The sequence below is a fragment of the Odontesthes bonariensis genome, chromosome 16, assembly GCF_027942865.1.
Source record: "Odontesthes bonariensis isolate fOdoBon6 chromosome 16, fOdoBon6.hap1, whole genome shotgun sequence".
NCBI classification, from domain to species: domain Eukaryota; kingdom Metazoa; phylum Chordata; class Actinopteri; order Atheriniformes; family Atherinopsidae; genus Odontesthes; species Odontesthes bonariensis.
The window spans coordinates 9,116,989-9,135,608 of NC_134521.1; the positions used below are offsets into that span (position 1 = coordinate 9,116,989).

General features: G+C 43.1%; 1 protein-coding gene across 7 annotated transcripts in view; it reads right to left on the reverse strand.

Moving 5' to 3' along the window:
- Positions 1–18,620, reverse strand: part of nrxn2a (neurexin 2a) — a 179,867-nt gene that overhangs the window by 107,504 nt on the left and 53,743 nt on the right. For 5 of the 7 annotated variants that reach the window (XM_075487680.1, XM_075487681.1, XM_075487677.1 and 2 more), the window contains 4 exons: positions 13,675–14,104; positions 9,923–10,306; positions 8,270–8,473; positions 4,692–4,718 (listed from right to left, as the gene is read on the reverse strand). In XM_075487680.1, the coding sequence (XP_075343795.1) occupies positions 4,692–4,718; positions 8,270–8,473; positions 9,923–10,306; positions 13,675–14,104 (1,045 nt within the window). The remainder of the gene's footprint in view (positions 1–4,691; positions 4,719–8,269; positions 8,474–9,922; positions 10,307–13,674; positions 14,105–18,620) is intronic. The other 2 variants (XM_075487682.1, XM_075487679.1) reach the window with 1 other exon arrangement.

An 18,620-nucleotide genomic window follows, 5' to 3' on the forward strand; every position in this document is an offset into this window, starting at 1 on the left:
GGAAAGTCATTAAAAGGGTAATGGCAACCTTCTTGGAAGCGTTTCATAGCAGGTAGACACATAGATGTGAAACAATGTTTTTTTGTCATTTTTGATCATGCATGACAGTGTACCAAAAGCATATTATAAGCATTTTACCGTTTCATGTGCAAATGTCAATAGCAATGATCGAATATTACGCTAGTTTAACAATTCACTGATATTTTTTCAGAGATGGAATACAAAATCTGTTCTAGTGAAAGACTTCTAAACTAGCTGTTCACTCACAGCTAGTTAAACTGGAAATAGGTCTGCAATGAAGTTAGTCAGTGGGGTCACATTGCACTGAAAGGATCGGATTATTGGCTAAATTACAATCAGACTGAGTTATTAAGTGCATGTAGACACCTTAATCTGACAAGAAATTGGATCGGATTAAGACCCCGAGATAACTCGGTTGAAAGTCACACTAAACCTGCTTGTACATACTGAAGCTCGTGGTGAATTAGACTTTGCGTTCTGCGCATGATCAAGATTTTTTCCCGGGGTCGTGACCCGGAAGTCAAAGGAGACGATATTACTGTTGTTGTCGCCGTCAGAAAGAAACAAACAACGCGATGGAGAATGCCCCGTTGTGCATCGCGTTTGTGCAACAAGCAGCTCATCACAGACCAAATGTAGAGGGACGTAGCTTAATCTTGCTCTTCGTTCTCCATCTTTCTCCAATGCCTGAGTTTGTTGTTGTTGTTGGTGGTGAAGAGGTCAACAGGAAGTGGCTCTATTAGCAATAGTTGGAATGGGTACAGCGCCACCTATCATACCGGGGTATGACATGCTTTGTGCCTGATCCGATTTATTCACCGCCATATATCCAAGGAGAATTACCCCTGCTCAACTCATTCTTATAGTAATTTATCCAATAATCCTATCCTTTCAGTGCCATGTAACCCCACTGAGTGTCTTAGTAAGTAAACAATGAAGTACACACACTGAAGCTTCATTCCCTATTAGAGATGAGGATCCATCTCTATAACTGCAGGGGATCTTAAAATGGAGGCAGATGATGTGCATGCTCACTGATATCTGATTGTAAACCCTTTGAAATGTTCCCTCCTTTTAAAGAGCTTTCACTTCACACGCTCAGCATCCAGAGGCCCGAGCCCCTCGCCTTGACACGCAAAGGGTCTGATTCTCACTTAAAATCGACTTTGATTAATACGCTCAAACAAAGACGACCTCAAAGGCCCGACGCAGCTTCACAGGTCGGGCTTTGTGAGCGAGATGAGAAATGCATGATCTGCATGTTAATCAAAGCATGTTATACTAAGTGTGTGGCGCGCTGTTATCGCCCCCGTTGCATGGAAATCAATCACGGGCATCTCATATTCAGACGACCTTTTAACTCCCTCCAGTTAGTCTCTGATTCCTCAGAAAGGTGAGCCACACTCGCCTGAGAAATCTAAATGATTGATCCTGTGATCGGGTTGTGAGGTAATCCATCTTAATAATCAAACAGGTGTATTTGAAACTCACTGAGACTACGATGCTGTACGACAGCGCTCATTTGGTGATATCTATCGATTAAAATCTATCAATAAAAGCCACGACTTCCCGTCTGCAGTGGAAGTTTTTTGCACGAGCCACCTGTGTTGCACATATCCACCGCAACAGATTCTAAACGAGCCTGTTTTCACACACATTACTTATTCTCTGTGGTCAATGCGTGAGGGGACGATGCCATCTGCTGGTTTAGTGAGGGCACACATTTCACCAAGATAAACACTTTTTTATAATACAAAGAAACAAATCACAATTAAAGAGACTTTTCTTCACGCACACACACACAAACTCTACTCACCTTGATCAGAGAAAGAAAACACAATACAGCGGAGGGTTGATTGGGCTCATACATTTGCAGTAAATCTATCACACTATTCGCTATAAAGCCTTTGAAGCTGCTCTTCAGATCAATAGATTAACATGAGACAGAATTACAGATTGCCGGTGAGTTGGTCTTCCATAATAGATGATTAAATGCCGAGATACATGTGAGAATACTGGAACAGCTGTTGCATGGGAGCCATTTAATCTCATGCCATCAGAATTATGATGCAACACCTGCTCTTCCTGCAAAATCACAGAGCAACTTAAACATCTAATTTTAAAGTATTCAGTAGATATTCATGCATAAAGGATGGAGACCAGCCTTCAGCCGACGCTAACTATTACCAGAATTCACAAGCCTCCTCTGTGTAGATTCTATCTGTGGCTCACACTGCTGGAATCTGAACCAAAACCTAATCAGGTGAGCAGCACAATCTGCATGATGAATTCCAGCATCATTGAACTGTGAACATACAGTATTACTTCAGTTAATCCAGAGGAAGATCTCTCTTTGGTGATCATCTGCCCCTGAATGACCTAAATACCCCCTTTTTTTTTGATGGCTACTCTAGTTTTTACAGCCATGTTCCACAGTCTGAGTTATTGCACTTTGCTATTGGCTTATCGTTATTTTTCCTTCACGATTTTATACGTTTTCCTCGCTTTATCTATCCGAACATCTGGTCCAGAATCACTAATGCAATTAAAGTCATGAACAGAAAAACAAGTGTCTGCTGATGCACGATGAGCAGCTCCATTCAGACGCTGGCTGCACTTCAAAAGGCGTCTGATGATTTAATTTACCCAAAACACCATTAAAACCTCTCAATAATTCCCCTCCCAAGATGGAAAGAGTTCATCTTTCTCTCACAATTTATGCAACAACAAGTCATTATTTTGATAGCTGTCTCATATTAATCTGCTGATCACACATGAAGCTAACATTCAAGTTAATCTCAGCCGTCACCAGAGTAATTACTCCCCAGGAAGACGTAACTTTTGTTTTCCCCTGAAGTGAGACTGAGTGCTGTTTTGTTCGAGGAAGGGAATTGCTTATTATGCTTAAATTGAACCCATTTATGAGCTGTGAAAGCTGTGAAAGCTAATTAGCTAGCGGCGAAAGAATGATTTACTCAAAGCAAACTACTGTATGCCAGATTGTGCAACATTTGATTAAAATAAAATGACACTGAAATAAAAAGGGAAAAGTGTCATTTGGATTGTTGGGTGAGTGTTCTGCAAAATGATCCAATTAAAGGGAAAGTTTTTAGTTTTTTTTTTAAACTTGGACCTTATTTCTGGCATAAAATACGTTCAGCAACTCATCGATAACAGTTTGGTGAAAGTCGGGAGATATTTAGATCACTGGAGAGAACAGGGCAGAGACAATACGGCCTCTAAATAAGGCATTATCTGTCTTGTGAGACGCTCATTTCTGGAAACATCCAGACGTGTGTCTCCTGGCCTCGGCGTAGGTAAACCACACCAACACCACCAGTTAGTTCTTCTCCGGCCAGCTGTTCCTCTCTCTGCTTCTGCATCCTTCTTTCCAGGAGCTCCTCGTCCAAATGATAAGGACGTCCATCGTACTCAATGTCGTCAAAATCTGATAAATATCCTGCCATGTTGCACAAAACTAGCAGCAGCAAACTCTGTGTGAAGTTAGCCGACCGTCACAGAGCACGGAGTGAATAAGCTGTGCTGCAGCGGCGCGGGTTGATGACGTCATCCCAGTAGAAAGCCCCCGATAACAACAACACGGCAGCTCTGAGCTAACAGTGCAATACTACGCGTTCATTCATTCATTCATTAGTCTTACGGCGAGACACGGCAGGCAAAAACAGTGATTTTTCATGCTTTTGGGCCGGTCTACTCCTTCAATGTGTGTTCTTTCAACCTGCTATAAAGAAAACGTTGAAAACATAAATTAAAATGTTTATTTTATTACATTTTGTTTACTCGCGGCAGTACGTTTCGCCCGAATTTACCATGCCGAGCTTCGTCTATTTATGGACCACCTACTAACACCAAACTTTCCAGTTATACACTTAGCAGTAGTCTGAAGATATTTACAAAAGGATTTGTTGATAAATCATTCCTGACCTGATTTATGTGACATTATAATAAAAAGATATGGCGAAAATCGATGTTTTTTAGGCTATGGACAGTATATTTTGATTTCCTAGGAAATGAAAGCAAATATCTTGAAATCCCTCTGTAATTTACTTTTCATTTTCTGTGTAAACAAAATGAAAGAAGAATTCTGCACCTGGCTTTATCATATGTTCAGATCTATCTTCTGGAAATATATGCAAATTTGCGCATATTTACTGAGATAATGCCTAATTTGCCATATTAAACTTAAGTAATCAACTGAGGAAGTTTCATGGTGATATCTATTATTTTAAAATATTACACCTGTAGTGTCTCGCCTTAAAGTATTGATGAAATAAAGACAGACAATTCCTTATTTAGAGGCTGTATTGTCTCTGCCCTGTTCTCTCCCGTTATATGGATATACGCCGATCTCCAGTGATCTAAATATCTTCTGACTTTCACCAAACTGTTATCGGTGAGTAAATGAACGTATTTTATGCCAGAAATAAGGTCCAGGTTTAAAAAAAAAAGCGAACTTCCCCTTTAAGTTCAACATCGCAGGTTCTTATCTTTATAATGATGCTCGTGAGAAAGATAAAACCAACAGTAAACCAGAACAGCGGAGCAGAATAAATGAATTATAGAGAATATAGAGGCAGGAAGCACACAAATATACCACAGTGCATGTTCTCTACATCATGGTACAGTAGATAATCATAGGAGACACTTACTGAGATTACAGTCTATCCTGATACAATCTGGTGAGAGAGAGAGTGAGATGGTGAGATTAAAAGAAAAAAAGAACAGCACAAAAAGAGGAGAATATTTCACATCCTTCAAGGTACATTCTGCAGACAGTTCAGTGCTTTTTTAGAGCCCACCATCCGGGGACAGCCTGGAGAGTCTAAACCGCCACTTTCCTTCCTTCCTCCCCGCAGTTTTCGTGACATTAAAGAAAACGACCAGTGAGGAAAAAGGACGATGTCGGTGTGTGTGTGTGTGTCTGGCGCTGCTGGAGGCCCAGACGAAGCAGCTCAAAGTTAGAATCAATAACAACTTTATTGATCCTAAGAAGTGAAGGTGCACCCGTGCTGCTGTGTTTTCTGCCTCCGTTACGGCTGCTTACGTTCGGTTTCAGGCTGGATTGGATTGTTTGGGATAATGTGACTGACGGTTTTACTGACATGTGCTTTGGGGTACTTCAGCAAAAACACACACTGCTGTGAGGAAAGTCGTCTGAAGTCTATGACAAAAACAGAAAATGGAGCACGCACCAGATTTGAGCATCTTATGTAGAGATATTAATGAAAAAAAAATCGCCACAATTCAATCATCTTAAATTCAATTCAATTAATTTTTATTTATATAGCGCCAAATACAACAAATGCCATCTCAAGGCACTTAGATAATAAAGTCCAATTCAAGCCAATTGGAATTCAATTCATTGTAATCATAATTATTTATAAAATAATCCAATTCATTCATATAGAGCCAATTCAAAAACAATTTCCTAGCCAAGGAAAGCTTCTTAAAGAAGCAAATATGACTTTACAGAGAAGCAGAGTCCTGGTAAATGCTTGAATTATGCAGAATTTCCCATAAAAGTCTCGTATTGTTGACAAAAATAGAATGAAAATTTCATGTAAAGTATAATGAATTTATATCTTGTCCCCAGTGTGGGTTTTAATTTTCCAGAACTGTTAAAAATGACTGAATCCTGATGGGATTTGATGCACCTCCACTTAAAAACTCTGTGTGATTAATGGCTTGAATCTCTTTTTTTTTTTAGTTAAATTCGGAGGGAAAGTGGCGATTTGCACAACCTTCAGCCACAATAATACTTACACCTTGAAAACATTGACCAAAGCACAAAACACGATGCTTTGCCAACACCGATCTAGATCTAAAAACAGTTAATATATTATAAATCCATGCAAAAATATTCAAATTGCCGGCCTCCAAATGGCTTCGCCCACTCATCATTTGCACGTGTTGAATAATTAAAGCAGCCTAGCGGTACATTGGTGTAAGTCACATGGCAGAGGAGTGCTCTCAAGCTGTCAACCATCACAGAGCAGTGGAAACGGACAGCCAGAGACCAGGGACTCCGCCGCAGGTGTGCGTGCCGTCGTGTGCGCGCCCGTCACCGGCACTCAGTGTTCGGTGAAGTGACTCTAAACTGGAAAAGACCAGTAAATGTGAGGGGGATTGAACTACACTGGGACCATCGACAGTGTGAACCATTTAAGTGGTGATATTTCATAGTAATGATGAATCAGGTCTCTGACTGCCCTCTCCTTGAACTGCAGACAAGCCATTGAAGGGCTGAAAGAGCCGAGACGGTCAGGTGGGACCCGACCCCGGGATGAACCCAGAGAGAAGACAGAGAGGCGGAGACGAAGAGAAGGCAGAGTAACACCCACACAGTTGCTTAAAAAGGCACCAGCCCCCTTTGCTTTCTTAGAAATAACTTTTTTATTGATGATTTTTTACCATCTGTTTGATTTTATTCTGTAGTTTATGTTTAACCAACAATACGACACTACGTACGTTTAGGAAAGACTCCCTAACCAGATGATTGCAGCTACCCACGGTGTATTTGCTCTGTGACAAAACCTCCTTTTTTTTTCTCCAAACTAAAAGCTAATCAATGCAAGGGGGAAAAAGTCAAATATATATTCTTTTTCTTGAAATACAGTTCTTTTTTAAATTATAGCTTTTCCATTCTACCTCGAAGTCATTTTAAGAATAGCTGTGCATTAATTCTGGTGAGGTCGAGTGGTTAAATGGCAAGGTTACCATGGAAACTAAATGAGACTTTTTATCAAATGTCATTGTCTTTATGCTCTCTCTCTCTCTCTCTCTCTCTCTCTCTCTCTCTCTCTCTCTCTCGTCTCTATCTCTCTCTCTCCTCTCTCTCTCTCATCTCTCTCTCTCTCTCTCTCTCTCTCTCTCTCTCCCTCTCTCTCTCTCTCATCCTCTCTCTCTCTCTCTCTCTCTCTCTCTCTCTCTCTCTCTCTCTCTCTCTCTCTCTCTCTCTCTCTCTCTCTCTCTCTCTCATCCTCTCTCTCTTCTCTCTCTCTCTCTCTGTGTGTGTGTTCCTTGTCTGTATCTAAATAGTGACGATGTAATGTCTGCTGTTTGGAGTCTCTTTAATCCCCAAAGTAAAAGAAAAAATTAGTAATAGGGGCCACACCTGTCCACACCTGTCTCTGCGTATCACTACGTGCTGCCGCCTGCCGACAGCCGCGCCTGTTACGGTGTTTGCTGCTCGGAAGCAGGGGACTGCTCGGTCTGCACTTCGGTCTGCACAGCAGGCAGTGATACGAAGGTAGAGAAAATAGCGCCAAGCGATTGTGAGGTCTGACTTTTTCCTGGAGAACGATTTTGTGATGCAAATGTATTAGTCTTTTGAACGCATATTGTTTTGAGAAGCAAAACGCTTTATTTTTTAAACCCCAGCCAACTAGTCGGACTACCTTCATCAACACCAAAACGAGGCTGGAACTCGGCTCACAGGACGCAGCAGGGGGTAAGAAAATGTTCATAAATGATGTTGCTAATATGGGATGTCATACAGCTACATGTCAAAAGAGGCGAACTATCCCTTTAATGAGCATGTTGGACGCTGCTGTAATATAATAAACCCACACAATGACAGAATTAAAAACTCCCTGCAGGGTTACTGTAGCGTGAAATAAGTAACAAAAAGGTAAGTGATGTGATTAAAAGGGCTTTAACTACAACCTAACACTGGTGAAGTCTCTCTTTTTGTATCGTAATGTGACATCTGAAAAAGCTTTGGGAGATGCTTCCCTCTCTGATAACAATCTTTCCAATGCACTCCCATAGATGAGGCACTTTTAAATTTCCCAAAAGTATTACATTATTATCATTAAAGTTACCTTAAGGCTGCACAGGCTCTGCTGTCTGACTGAAGCCTTCTTCCAGTGAGGCATCATGGATGACTTATGCCAGATTACTTTCCATGACAGCTCGTCTGTCTCGTGTACGAATGTGAGGACATGCTGACATTTTCAGTGAGACAAAAGTACTTTTATGTGTGTAAATAAACTGCAGATCTCTGCTTTTTGGTACCGCCTACCTTGGTGAGTTTAAAGCAAACAAACGACAGCAGCATGCAGAGGCAACCAGGGGCTGTGCTTCTCTTTTTAGGCAACTGCAGCTGGTGTGTGGATGGGTATGAAAGAGCCTCAGACACAACAAATACACCGAGCTATCCGTCTCTGCGACACGTCTGAAAAGGTCAAACGGTATCATCTGCTCGTGTTAGCTGCAGCAGCTTTACCCAAGTTTACAGTGAGCTTCACTCTGCCTCCGTCCAGCTCCACGCGCAGGGTGTCCGCCGACTGCTGGGAGGTGGTGGCCATCAGCAGCCCGAAGGCCCTCTGGGACATGAAGCGCAGGGACAGGTCCTCCGCCTCCGTGTGCAGCGTCCTCGGCAGCACCACCTTCAGATACATGCTGCCGTCGTAGCTGACGGAGGTGGCCTCTGCGGATTTCAGATTTCAAAGATTAAAAAATCAAACGTACAAAATAGGGATGCACCGATACCGATATCGGGCCGATACTATTCTAATATACTCGTACTCGTACTCGTTAAAGTTAACCGATATCAATTTATTGCATGAAAAGAGATCATAGGCACACGTATCTCACTAATTTGTAAGTAGGCAAAATATTTACAATAGCACATGGTTCACTGATTGCTGAAATGTTGCATTGATAATTTGTAGTTTAGGACCGTGGACAATGCAGCTTCCTTGCATTGACAGTTATCTGTGCTGAATTTCTGCTGAGTTTCCTTTGCCTCATTTTTAATTTTGTGACCTGTCTGGTTTAAATGAATGTGTTGGTGCTTTGATGAAGTCTAATTTGATAAAGTTTCAAATACATTTTTGAAATATTTCATTAATAAATATTTCATGAGTACAATAGTTGTCTTTGTCATATTGTATTTGGCATTAGTAAATAATTATGTACATTTACAGATATTTTACATGATATGAGTGATAACACGTGTTATAAGGGCTATTTTGCACAATAGGTGTGCCTTGAGATTTTTACTTGTCCTTTGGTGTGCCTTGGGCACAAAACGTTTTTTTGTGGTAGAAGTATCGGCATCGGTACTCGGTATCGGCAAGTACTAAGATCCAAGTATCGGTATCGTATCGGTTTGAAAAAAAGTGGTATTGCTGAATCCCTAGAACAAAACAGACGTCACTGGAGAAGATCTAAACTCTTTTTAGGAGATCAATCTGTGGGCGCTGCACAGTTTGATTTTCAGACTGCAGTTTTCATCAATCACACCAGATGGCAGAAAAAGCCTGGAGCACACGAAGAAAAAGGTGAAATTAAACCACCAATTAAATCTTTGCAGGATTTATGCCCATCACAGAGCAACACAGGGAGGATTTTCATGCATCCCTCACACGATCGGCTGCCAGTGGATCTGCGTAATTTGGCCCGTCGGTGAGGAAACCATCTGCACGGCTAATGCTGCCTGATTCAGGCTGAAGCACCTCTGCATTTCTAATGAAACACTCAGAGCACTGGCAACCTCACCACACTGATTCATTAATGAATCACTCCACTGTAGAAAAATACTGCAATTTACTTTTAAACGGATCAAATGAAAAACATTACATTCCATTACGCTGGAACGGTCGCCAGGCGTAAAACACTGCTTTCAGTCTAGAGCAAGGCACTCATTTAAATAGATATGACATCACCAACTACACTTGCAAATGAAATTATTATCGTTTGGGAGCAGCGAGTAGTAGGTGTGATGATGGATTTTCTCTGTTTCTACATTATTTCTGTCTGCAGTCACTTTTTACACCTCGGCTTATGAATAAAATACCACCCATAGTGTGTTAAAAGCTTTGCAGCAGTATTCTAAAATCACTTATCCACTTCCAACGCTTCCAGAAACTCTTACCCTTCTCACAGCTGGGACCTAAGTAGCCGGTGCCGTTGCAGTCACAAATGTGACGGTTCCAGCCTTCTTTGCAGTATCCGCCATTGGCACACGTGTCTCGGGCGCACCTGACGTGAGTCTCTCTGGTGCAGAAGCTGCTGACACCTGTGGCCGTCTGGACCTCCGCCAGCCGCCACAGGTTGCGGCTCTGCCCGTCGATGAAGAGGTCCCTCACGCAGCCCACGAAGCCGAGGCCGAGGGAGGCGGACCACACCTCGGGGGGGAGGATGAGGGCTTGGCGATCTTCAGGTAAACCGCCGAGATACATGTTCCCGTCCAGGTCGAGGATCTCGCTGCCTTCATTAGCGGTAAATGGGACGCTCTGGCTGTTCACAGAGATGAACCCTGTGGGGGCAAACCATGTTTTAGTTGGAAAAAGGAGGCGGGAGTTTGGGTGTGCTAAGTGAGAAGAAAGAACAAAGTATGAGACTCAGGAAGTGGGCGCCGGGAAGTGTCGGTGTTTTGGAGGTGAACTAAAGCCCTGTTTCCACTATGCAGTCCGGTACAGGTCGGTTCAGAACAGTTCGCTTATTTCAAGGCGTACCCCCCCGTCCAGGCAGTGGAGACTTAACTGGATTATTAAGTGATTATCTCACTGGATGCAGAGAAGGCCTTCGACAGGGTGGAGTGGAACTTCCTTTTTTTTGTCTTGCAGAAATTTGGTTTCACCCCAGAATTTATATCTTCGATCAAATTGCTTTACGCTAACCCAGTCGCCTCCGTCCACACAAGTGGACTCCAGTCCGACCCATTTCCCCTCTATCGTGGAACCAGACAGGGCTGCCCTCTTTCCTGCTCCTTTTTGCCATAGCTATTGAACCTAAGGCCATCTGGCTGCGTCAGGAGGGTGGGTTTGAGGGCATCACCAGAGCTGGTACAGCTCATAAATTATCATTGTATGCCGATGATTCCACTCCGTGTTTCCACTTCCACAAAAGCGTACCGGTCCCATGGTACCCGTGTCAACTGGTAGATCAATGCTTTTTATTGTGTTTTTATATAGGATGTATATTTTACATTACATTGCATTACATTAAGGTCATTCTGCAGACGCTTTTATCCAAAGCGACTTACAATAAGTGCGTTCCACATCGGTAGGCAAAAGAACTCATCATAAGTGCATTTCCTTCCAAAACCAAACAGCTAAGAGCGTAACTAGTGCTGGAGTAAGTGCGGTAAGTTAGGTACCTAGACAAATGGGAAGACAATTTAGAAAACAAAGACAATTTAGGAAACAAATAAGTGCGTAAGGAGCTAGGACGAAACAGGGGATGTCCTAAGAGGGCGGATCAGGGTAGTGTTTCCTGAAGAGATGGGTTTTCAGCCTGCGGCCAAAGATGGGCAGCGACTCAGTTGTCCTGACATCAGTCGGGAGATCGTTCCACCATCGGGGCGCCAGAACAGAGAAAAGCCGTGACCGTGTGGATGGTGCGCAGGGACCGCTGAGTGACGGGGCAGCCAGGCGCCTGGAGGCCGCAGAGCGTAGCGGTCGGGCGGGGGTGTAGGGCTCAACCATAGCCTGGAGGTATGAAGGAGCTGTTCCTTCCACTGCCCTGTAGGCCAGCACCAGAGTCTTAATCTGGATGCGAGCAGCTACAGGGAGCCAGTGTAGAGAGCGGAGAAGGGGAGTGGTGTGGGAGAACTTGGGGAGGTTGAACACCAGACGAGCAGCAGCTTTCTGAACCAGCTCCAGAGGTCTGATGGCAGAAGCCGGGGCGCCAGCAAGGAGCGAGTTGCAGTAGTCCTGGCGGGAGATGACAAGAGCCTGGATGAGCACCTGTGCTGCCTTGTTGGTGACGAAGGGGCGAATCCTCCGGATGTTGTAGAGAAGGAACGGGTCACTGATGCATTTTAATGCATGCATCATCTGGGACCTGAAGGTTGTTTGTGTGGAGCTTGTGTTGCACGATGTGTGGTTTTGTATGCAATAGACATTTTTAATGCTGGACTTTTATTCACTGAGCTCCATGGATTCACTGAGGTGCAGTGGCAGGCCGTGGATACGCGGGACGTGGAGATCAGCTGATAGGGCGGCGCTTAGAAGAGACCCGGCCACTAAGCAGATGATCGCGCACTGGATCTTGAAGCCCATTTGTAGACTCCTTGGGCTGTTGACTGCTGCACTTTATTTGTTTAGCCTCTTGCCTCTTTTTACCCTCTTTTATTTGTTATATTTTAATGGTTTTAACCTATGGCTTTTTATTATTTTTGATCGGCGCATTTTATTGGTTCTTTTTTTAGCCTATTGCTTATTTGGTTTTAGTCTACTGTCTTTTATATTTGATCTGGCATAAATATTATGAAAACTACGGTGGTCGACACGTGCAAACGGCAAAACAAATCCAACAGTAAAAGGCTGCAAGAGAAAAAAGCGGCAATCACAAAAACGACCGGAGCAAACGCGACGCAAACTTCAAAACATATGCAAGAAAGAAAAACGCGCTGCAAGTTCACTCAAAACACATCGGAAGTTCACCCAGGCCACTATGGGGTCTCGACCTTTGGGAAAGGGGACCGACTATGGGAGATCGAAGGAGCAACGAAGGAGAAGAAAGTATAAAGGTACCTTGTCCTTTATGTCTTTATGCCAAAGGTTTAAAAAAGACGAAAAGGACAACATACCTTTATACTTTCTTCTCCTTTGTCGATCTCCTATAGTCGATCCCCTTTCGGATAGGACCTATCCCACACAAGTCGAGACCCCCTAGTGGCCTGGCGAACTTCCGTTGTGTTTTTCTCTCCTGCATGTGTTTTGACATTTGCGTCGTGTGGGCTCCGGTTGTTTTTGTGATTGCCGCAATTTTCTTTGCGGCGTTTTACTGTTGGATTTGTTTTGCCATTTGCAATGCGTTTGCACGTGTCGGCCACCGTAGAAAACACTGGAAGTGGTTCGAAATTCCGCCCACCCCTGAGGGTCCCCTTTGTACACTCTCAGAAATAGGGGTACAGTACAAGTCCTTTTTTGTCCCCTGAGGTACAATCTCTACTAATGTACCCCCTAGGGTTAATTATTGGGCCTAAAGGTACCTATATGTACCTTTTTGAGGGTTCAAAAGGTACATATATGTACCTTTTTTTCTACATGCTGGGGTACAATAGACAGTCTGTGTTAGGCTACTTCAGTATAAGGGTACAAAATTGCCACCAGAGGTACAAGATTGGTCTCTGTAAGGTACAAACCACAAGGTACAAAATTATACCTTCTGAGGGTACTGCCCCAGTGACAAGCCATCGTACCCCTAAAGGTACACTTCTGTACTTTATTTTCTGAGTGTACAGTGGGAACACAAAGCTGACCCCAAAGCGACCCGACCCGATATGAAGTGACCCGAACCGTACTGACAGTGGAAACGAGGCTTATCAAAAGCAGGAACTAAAAGAAAGATTAAAAATGTATAAATGACAGATATATATCGCCGTGGTAACCTAAAAACGTGTAACGGCGTGAATCATTTGGGTTGTATAAGTATAAATAAGGCAGACATTTCCTCTTCTCACTTGGACTGGGAGACTCTGCACTAAAAATATCATGATAATTAAAAGTTAATACGCATGGATGTTTCACTGCAGAAATAAGTGTGCGGATATGACTGTACCCATGCTGGCATATGGCAATTTCACAGCTTGAAGCCCTTTATACTCCACAGCTAAAACTGGAGAGAGCAGACAGAAGGCTTCCCCCCCACCATCACAAACACACATAATCGTCTCACCAGTGCGCCCCTTTCTCTGGAAGTTCACGTGGCACCACTCGCCATCATCCAGCCTTTTGTCACTGGCTTTGATTTTAAGGCTGCCGGAGCCCATGTCCATCACCAGATAGAGAAACCCATCCAGCAGCTCTATGGCGAAGAAGTCGGCACGCGGCTTCCTGTCGGGCAGCGTGCCCTGCAGACTGCCGTGGCTGAACATCAGCAGGCCGCCGGGCTCCGTGGTGCGGAAGTCGAAGGATACGGCGCCCGTCTTCTTCGTGTTCCACCTGGGCAACGTCAAGTGGGCAGACGGCGTGTCAAAGGTGACCGGCTCCAGGGCTTCCACATTCTCGCAGCTGAATATCAGATCACCATGGATACTGATCCTGGGATCCCGCTGTTCAGCCAGGCGTGACAGCTCCAGTCTAAATTCATTATTCTTGTAGACGACCTAATAAATGAGAGAGAAAGCTGTGGTGAGATGACAGCTGGACCGGGGAATAAATTAGTGTAAAGGTTGAATATTAGTCCTCAGTGAGTGCAAGAATTGGGAGCTCATAGAGAAAAATACCCTGGTTGATTCCATTAAGAATGATATATCAAAGAAACAGCGATTGTTCATGAAATGGAAGCAGAAACTGAAAAAGGAGAAGAAAGTCAATCACTGATGATTTTTTTTTTGTCTCATGCTGTGCATCTCTGCATAGACAGAAGAGGAACTAAGATATGAACAAATTGTTCTGAGTACATTCAATCATTAACAAGCTAAAGTTGGATCAGAAATGATTTTTCACCACGATACCACCCTGCTTCATGATTGAATCTGCTTGCTTTCAGTTTTCCTCAACAAATAATGGGGAATTCAATATTACAACAGAAGAAGAGAACAAGTTCACATGCATTTAGATCACGATGCAAATACAGACATTTACATGTCTCCCATGTAAATGTTCGTCATGGCAGGTGGGGATAGTGGTGACCTTGATGCAATGGGTACTTTTGACATATATGTTATTAAAAATTAGGGCTGGGCGAGTTAACTCGATAGTATCGCGTTAACTCGTTAATTATTTAACGCCCGAGAAATATTTTACCGCGCATTAACGCAGGTTTTATTATTGTAAAAGTCGAATTCTATGTTGAATGCATCACATTCACAATAAATAATAATATAAAAATAAACTAGCAGGTAACATCAGCGTTACAGGTGCGCCTCGGTCTCTGTGTGAAGCTCACGGAGCTAACCGGCGCAACTTCCTGTTTTACTTGTTTCAACATAAAAGCACGTATTTCAAAATAAATTTTTAAAAAACTCCTGCATTTACAGCCAAGTTGAATTGTCTTCTCACCGTAGTAGTTCCAGTCTAAAATATCACTTCAAGGCAAAACACACAACTGATAGCAGCAAGTCATTCAAGTCTTACAAATGCGATTAATCGTAATTAATCAGGGAAATCATGTGATTAATTAGATTAAACATTTTAATCGTTGCCCAGCCTTATTAAAAATGGATATTTTCTGTAGATTATCTTTAAAAAATGCTTCCTGGGGAGTGAGGGGTAAATCTGACTGACTTGTTACACAGAAGCATTCCTTGGTAGAAACATGGGGCACAGAAAAAAAAGATCAGATGTAATCAATCAGATCGGCAAAGCGCACACCAGAGGAGGCAGTCGGGAAATAAGAGCCTTGGTTGTTGACTCTGGTCTCACCTCAAACTAACTCATAGCTGGAAGCAGATTGAAACTTAAAAGTTTTGGCCACAAGCGAAAAGCTTTGAGACCGAAAAAGGTGTTTTATCGCAAAGGATGTGGCTGTGAATCCAGTGATGCACTCCAAGTAAACCTGGCTGTGGATGGCAGAACTGTGCACCGTTTAGTGCCAAATAACCATCCGCTGTTATTTGATTGATTTAAATGTCAAACTGTGGGGCCAACGGTATCACAGCCCTCAACAAAGAGGCTTCTCAAAGTCGAGGAAGGATCACTAATAGCTGCATTTCTAAGATGCCAGATCATGAAAATGAAGGACTGCTAAGATGTCAGTGATCCTCTGAAGGATCACTTTGTCCTTAGTTCTGTGAAATTTCAAGGATGCTTCTCTGTATCCTTGCTGTTCTCAAAGCACCCACAATCCTTTGCACATATCGAAAAGAAGGAAGATGGACAAAGGTTGGTGCGATATTTTCAATTTCCCTTTTTTTTCACAGCAGTAGATATTGTCTGCATAGATTATTGTTATGTGGCCAGATCACAGCTGTAGGTTATGTACCAGTTAAAGTGCCAGCTGTTAGATGCTGTGTGTGTTTGGAGCAGAACTCCAGGGTGGGAACACTGCGCCCTTATGTGTTATCAGACTGCATGAAGGACTCTTTCCAAACCTAAGAGGGATACAAGGGGAGAGCACCCTTTACTTTGAGAGGCACTTTAAAACTAGTTTCTTTTGCCACTGCTTTGTGTGTTTCCGAGCTTTCTTCCCACGCTCTGCCTCGTGTTTTTGGATCTTTTGTGTTGAGCACTTCAGAGCGTTGCAGCACCTTCAGTTTTAATTTCGTTGATAAAAAAAAGTCTTATTTCCCCCGACCTGCCGGCCTTTGGGTTTTGGATTCCCACTATTTTTGCTCCACGCGCTTGCATGACAAAGGGAAGATTAAGTGTCCTCTCTTCAGATAATTAAACAAACATTCTCGCCTCTTTCTGTAGGCTGAGAGCAGCAGGCACTGATGTTACAGTTCCTCACACTACATTCTTCTCCATGGATTATTTTCTAAAAAAGCATGAGAGACACACGAGGCTTCATGCTTTAAAGCTAGTGGCTACCTCCATCTTTTACATACACTCAGTGCTCACAGCTAGCATCCAATCACAATCAATGTTTACCTCTAATTTAATGGTTAAACAAATCCCTTTGTGGCCAGAGTTCCTGGGCTAAATGATTCCACAGCAAACCCACCTCATTCTGTACAGCCTCCATCTTTTCCAGCACATAGTCAGAATGTTTTCTGGGATGTGTTGGAATAAGGGCTGGGCGAGTTAACTCGTTATTATAGCGTGAACTCGTTAATTATTTAACGCCGATAAATATTTTTATCACGCATTAACGCAGGTTTTATTATTGTAAAAGTCTGTTGAATGCATCACATTCACACAGTTACAGCAAACACCACGAAGCATGGAGTGATAAAATAAAAATAAACTAGCAGGTAACATCACCGCTACAGCCTACAGGTGCTCCTTATTGCCCAGTATTGTAAGGAGTAAGGAGCAAACCGGCGCTACTTCCTGTTTTATTTGTTTCAACATAAAAGCACGTATTTCAAAATAGGTTGAAAAAAAACTCCTGCATTTACAGCCAAGTTGAATTGTCTTCTCACCGTAGTAGTTCCAGTCTAAAATATCACTTAAAGGCAAAACACACAACTGATAGCAGCAAGTCATTCAAGGAAACAGACAGTGGAGCGAGGCTTCTACATAAAAACTACAGAAAGATGCTGATGTTAAAAGTGTGTTTGCACAACAAATGTTATGGCACTTTCATTCATATGGCAGCACATTTAAAATAAAACTAAATGCTAAAAGCTATACACTACTTTTGAATTCATTTTTGGATTTTGCGTATAAATGCGTTATTAATCAGGGAAATCATGTGATTAATTAGATTAAACATTTTAATCGTTGCACAGCCCTAGTTGCTATTGATTGGATATCTTAAATAACTGCAAAACGCCCCCCCAAAAAAACAAAATCCTGATCATACAAGTATGATCGCTTGATATCTAAAACCATGGGAAACCTTCTTTGACAGAATACTTGCACAGGGCTCTTTGTTGTATTATTTTCAGCTTCTGTTCCCGGGCTCATCAATATTCACAGCAGGCGATGTAATCCTTGTCTCATTTTGTATCGGTTGTAAGTCACCCCGAGCCCACCGTTATCTGCCACCTCGCTCTGCAACCAGCCACAGCCTGAGGTAACACGCCACGCTGCACAGAGGGCCAACAGCAGAGCTGAGAAGCAGCGTCAGCCAATATCACACTTCACACTGCCTCCGTGTGACTAATTAGGCAGCCAAATCAGATGGGGAAACTGACCATCGAGAAATGAGTGGAACAGGCAATTTCAAAAACGGGAAGTCAATCAAGCCAGTCACTTACACAAGGGGTGAGCAGCACGTCAGCCGCTTGCAACTACACGAGTGTACAGATGGCTCCAAAAATGTCCCGGTGACCTCTGCAGAACATTCATATAAGCCAAAGGACAATAAAGAAGAAGTGGAATCCCATTTTACAGAATCAGATTTTCGCTGTGCGGGACACGGGTTGTAGAGCATGTGATGTCCGAAGAGATCACTCACATTCGACAAAATAAGACTCTTTTTCTATCCTTTAAGGCTTAGGATTAATATGCGTTTCCTTTTCATGATCAAACTCCAGGCCTCTCACCTGGACTTGCACGTTTCTTAACCCTGCTGCCAGTCCCACTCATTACTAGGAAATTTTGGGGTCCGTTAACCCACCCTCATGGCTTTTTGTACCATCATTAGCTCTCCCTGCAAGCCCACAGTACATCTGTGTGACGGTGCACAGCAGCAGTGGGTCTGAGCAGCACCGCCAGCCCCACCGCCTACAGAGCGGAGGTTGCAGCATTGGCAGCAACACCGGAACAATAACCTGTCCGTAAATAACATCTCATTTTCATTTCACTGGATGCAGATGTTAAAGCGATTGTGTAAGCAGGCTATTTAAAACCGTTCCACAGAGGTGTGAGTGTTTTTAAAATCTCCACTCTCCACTTCCAAAGCCATTACAAATTACAGCAAAGTGCAGCGTTCTTCTTCTTCTTCTCTGCTCTGCATCCTAACGCTGCAGAGAGCGCAGGCCACGCCACATCCTTTGTAAAAGCGCCAAGAACTCGAGGGCAGATGAAGGAAGCTGAGCTAACAGGGAAAACCAAACCGAACACAAGGAA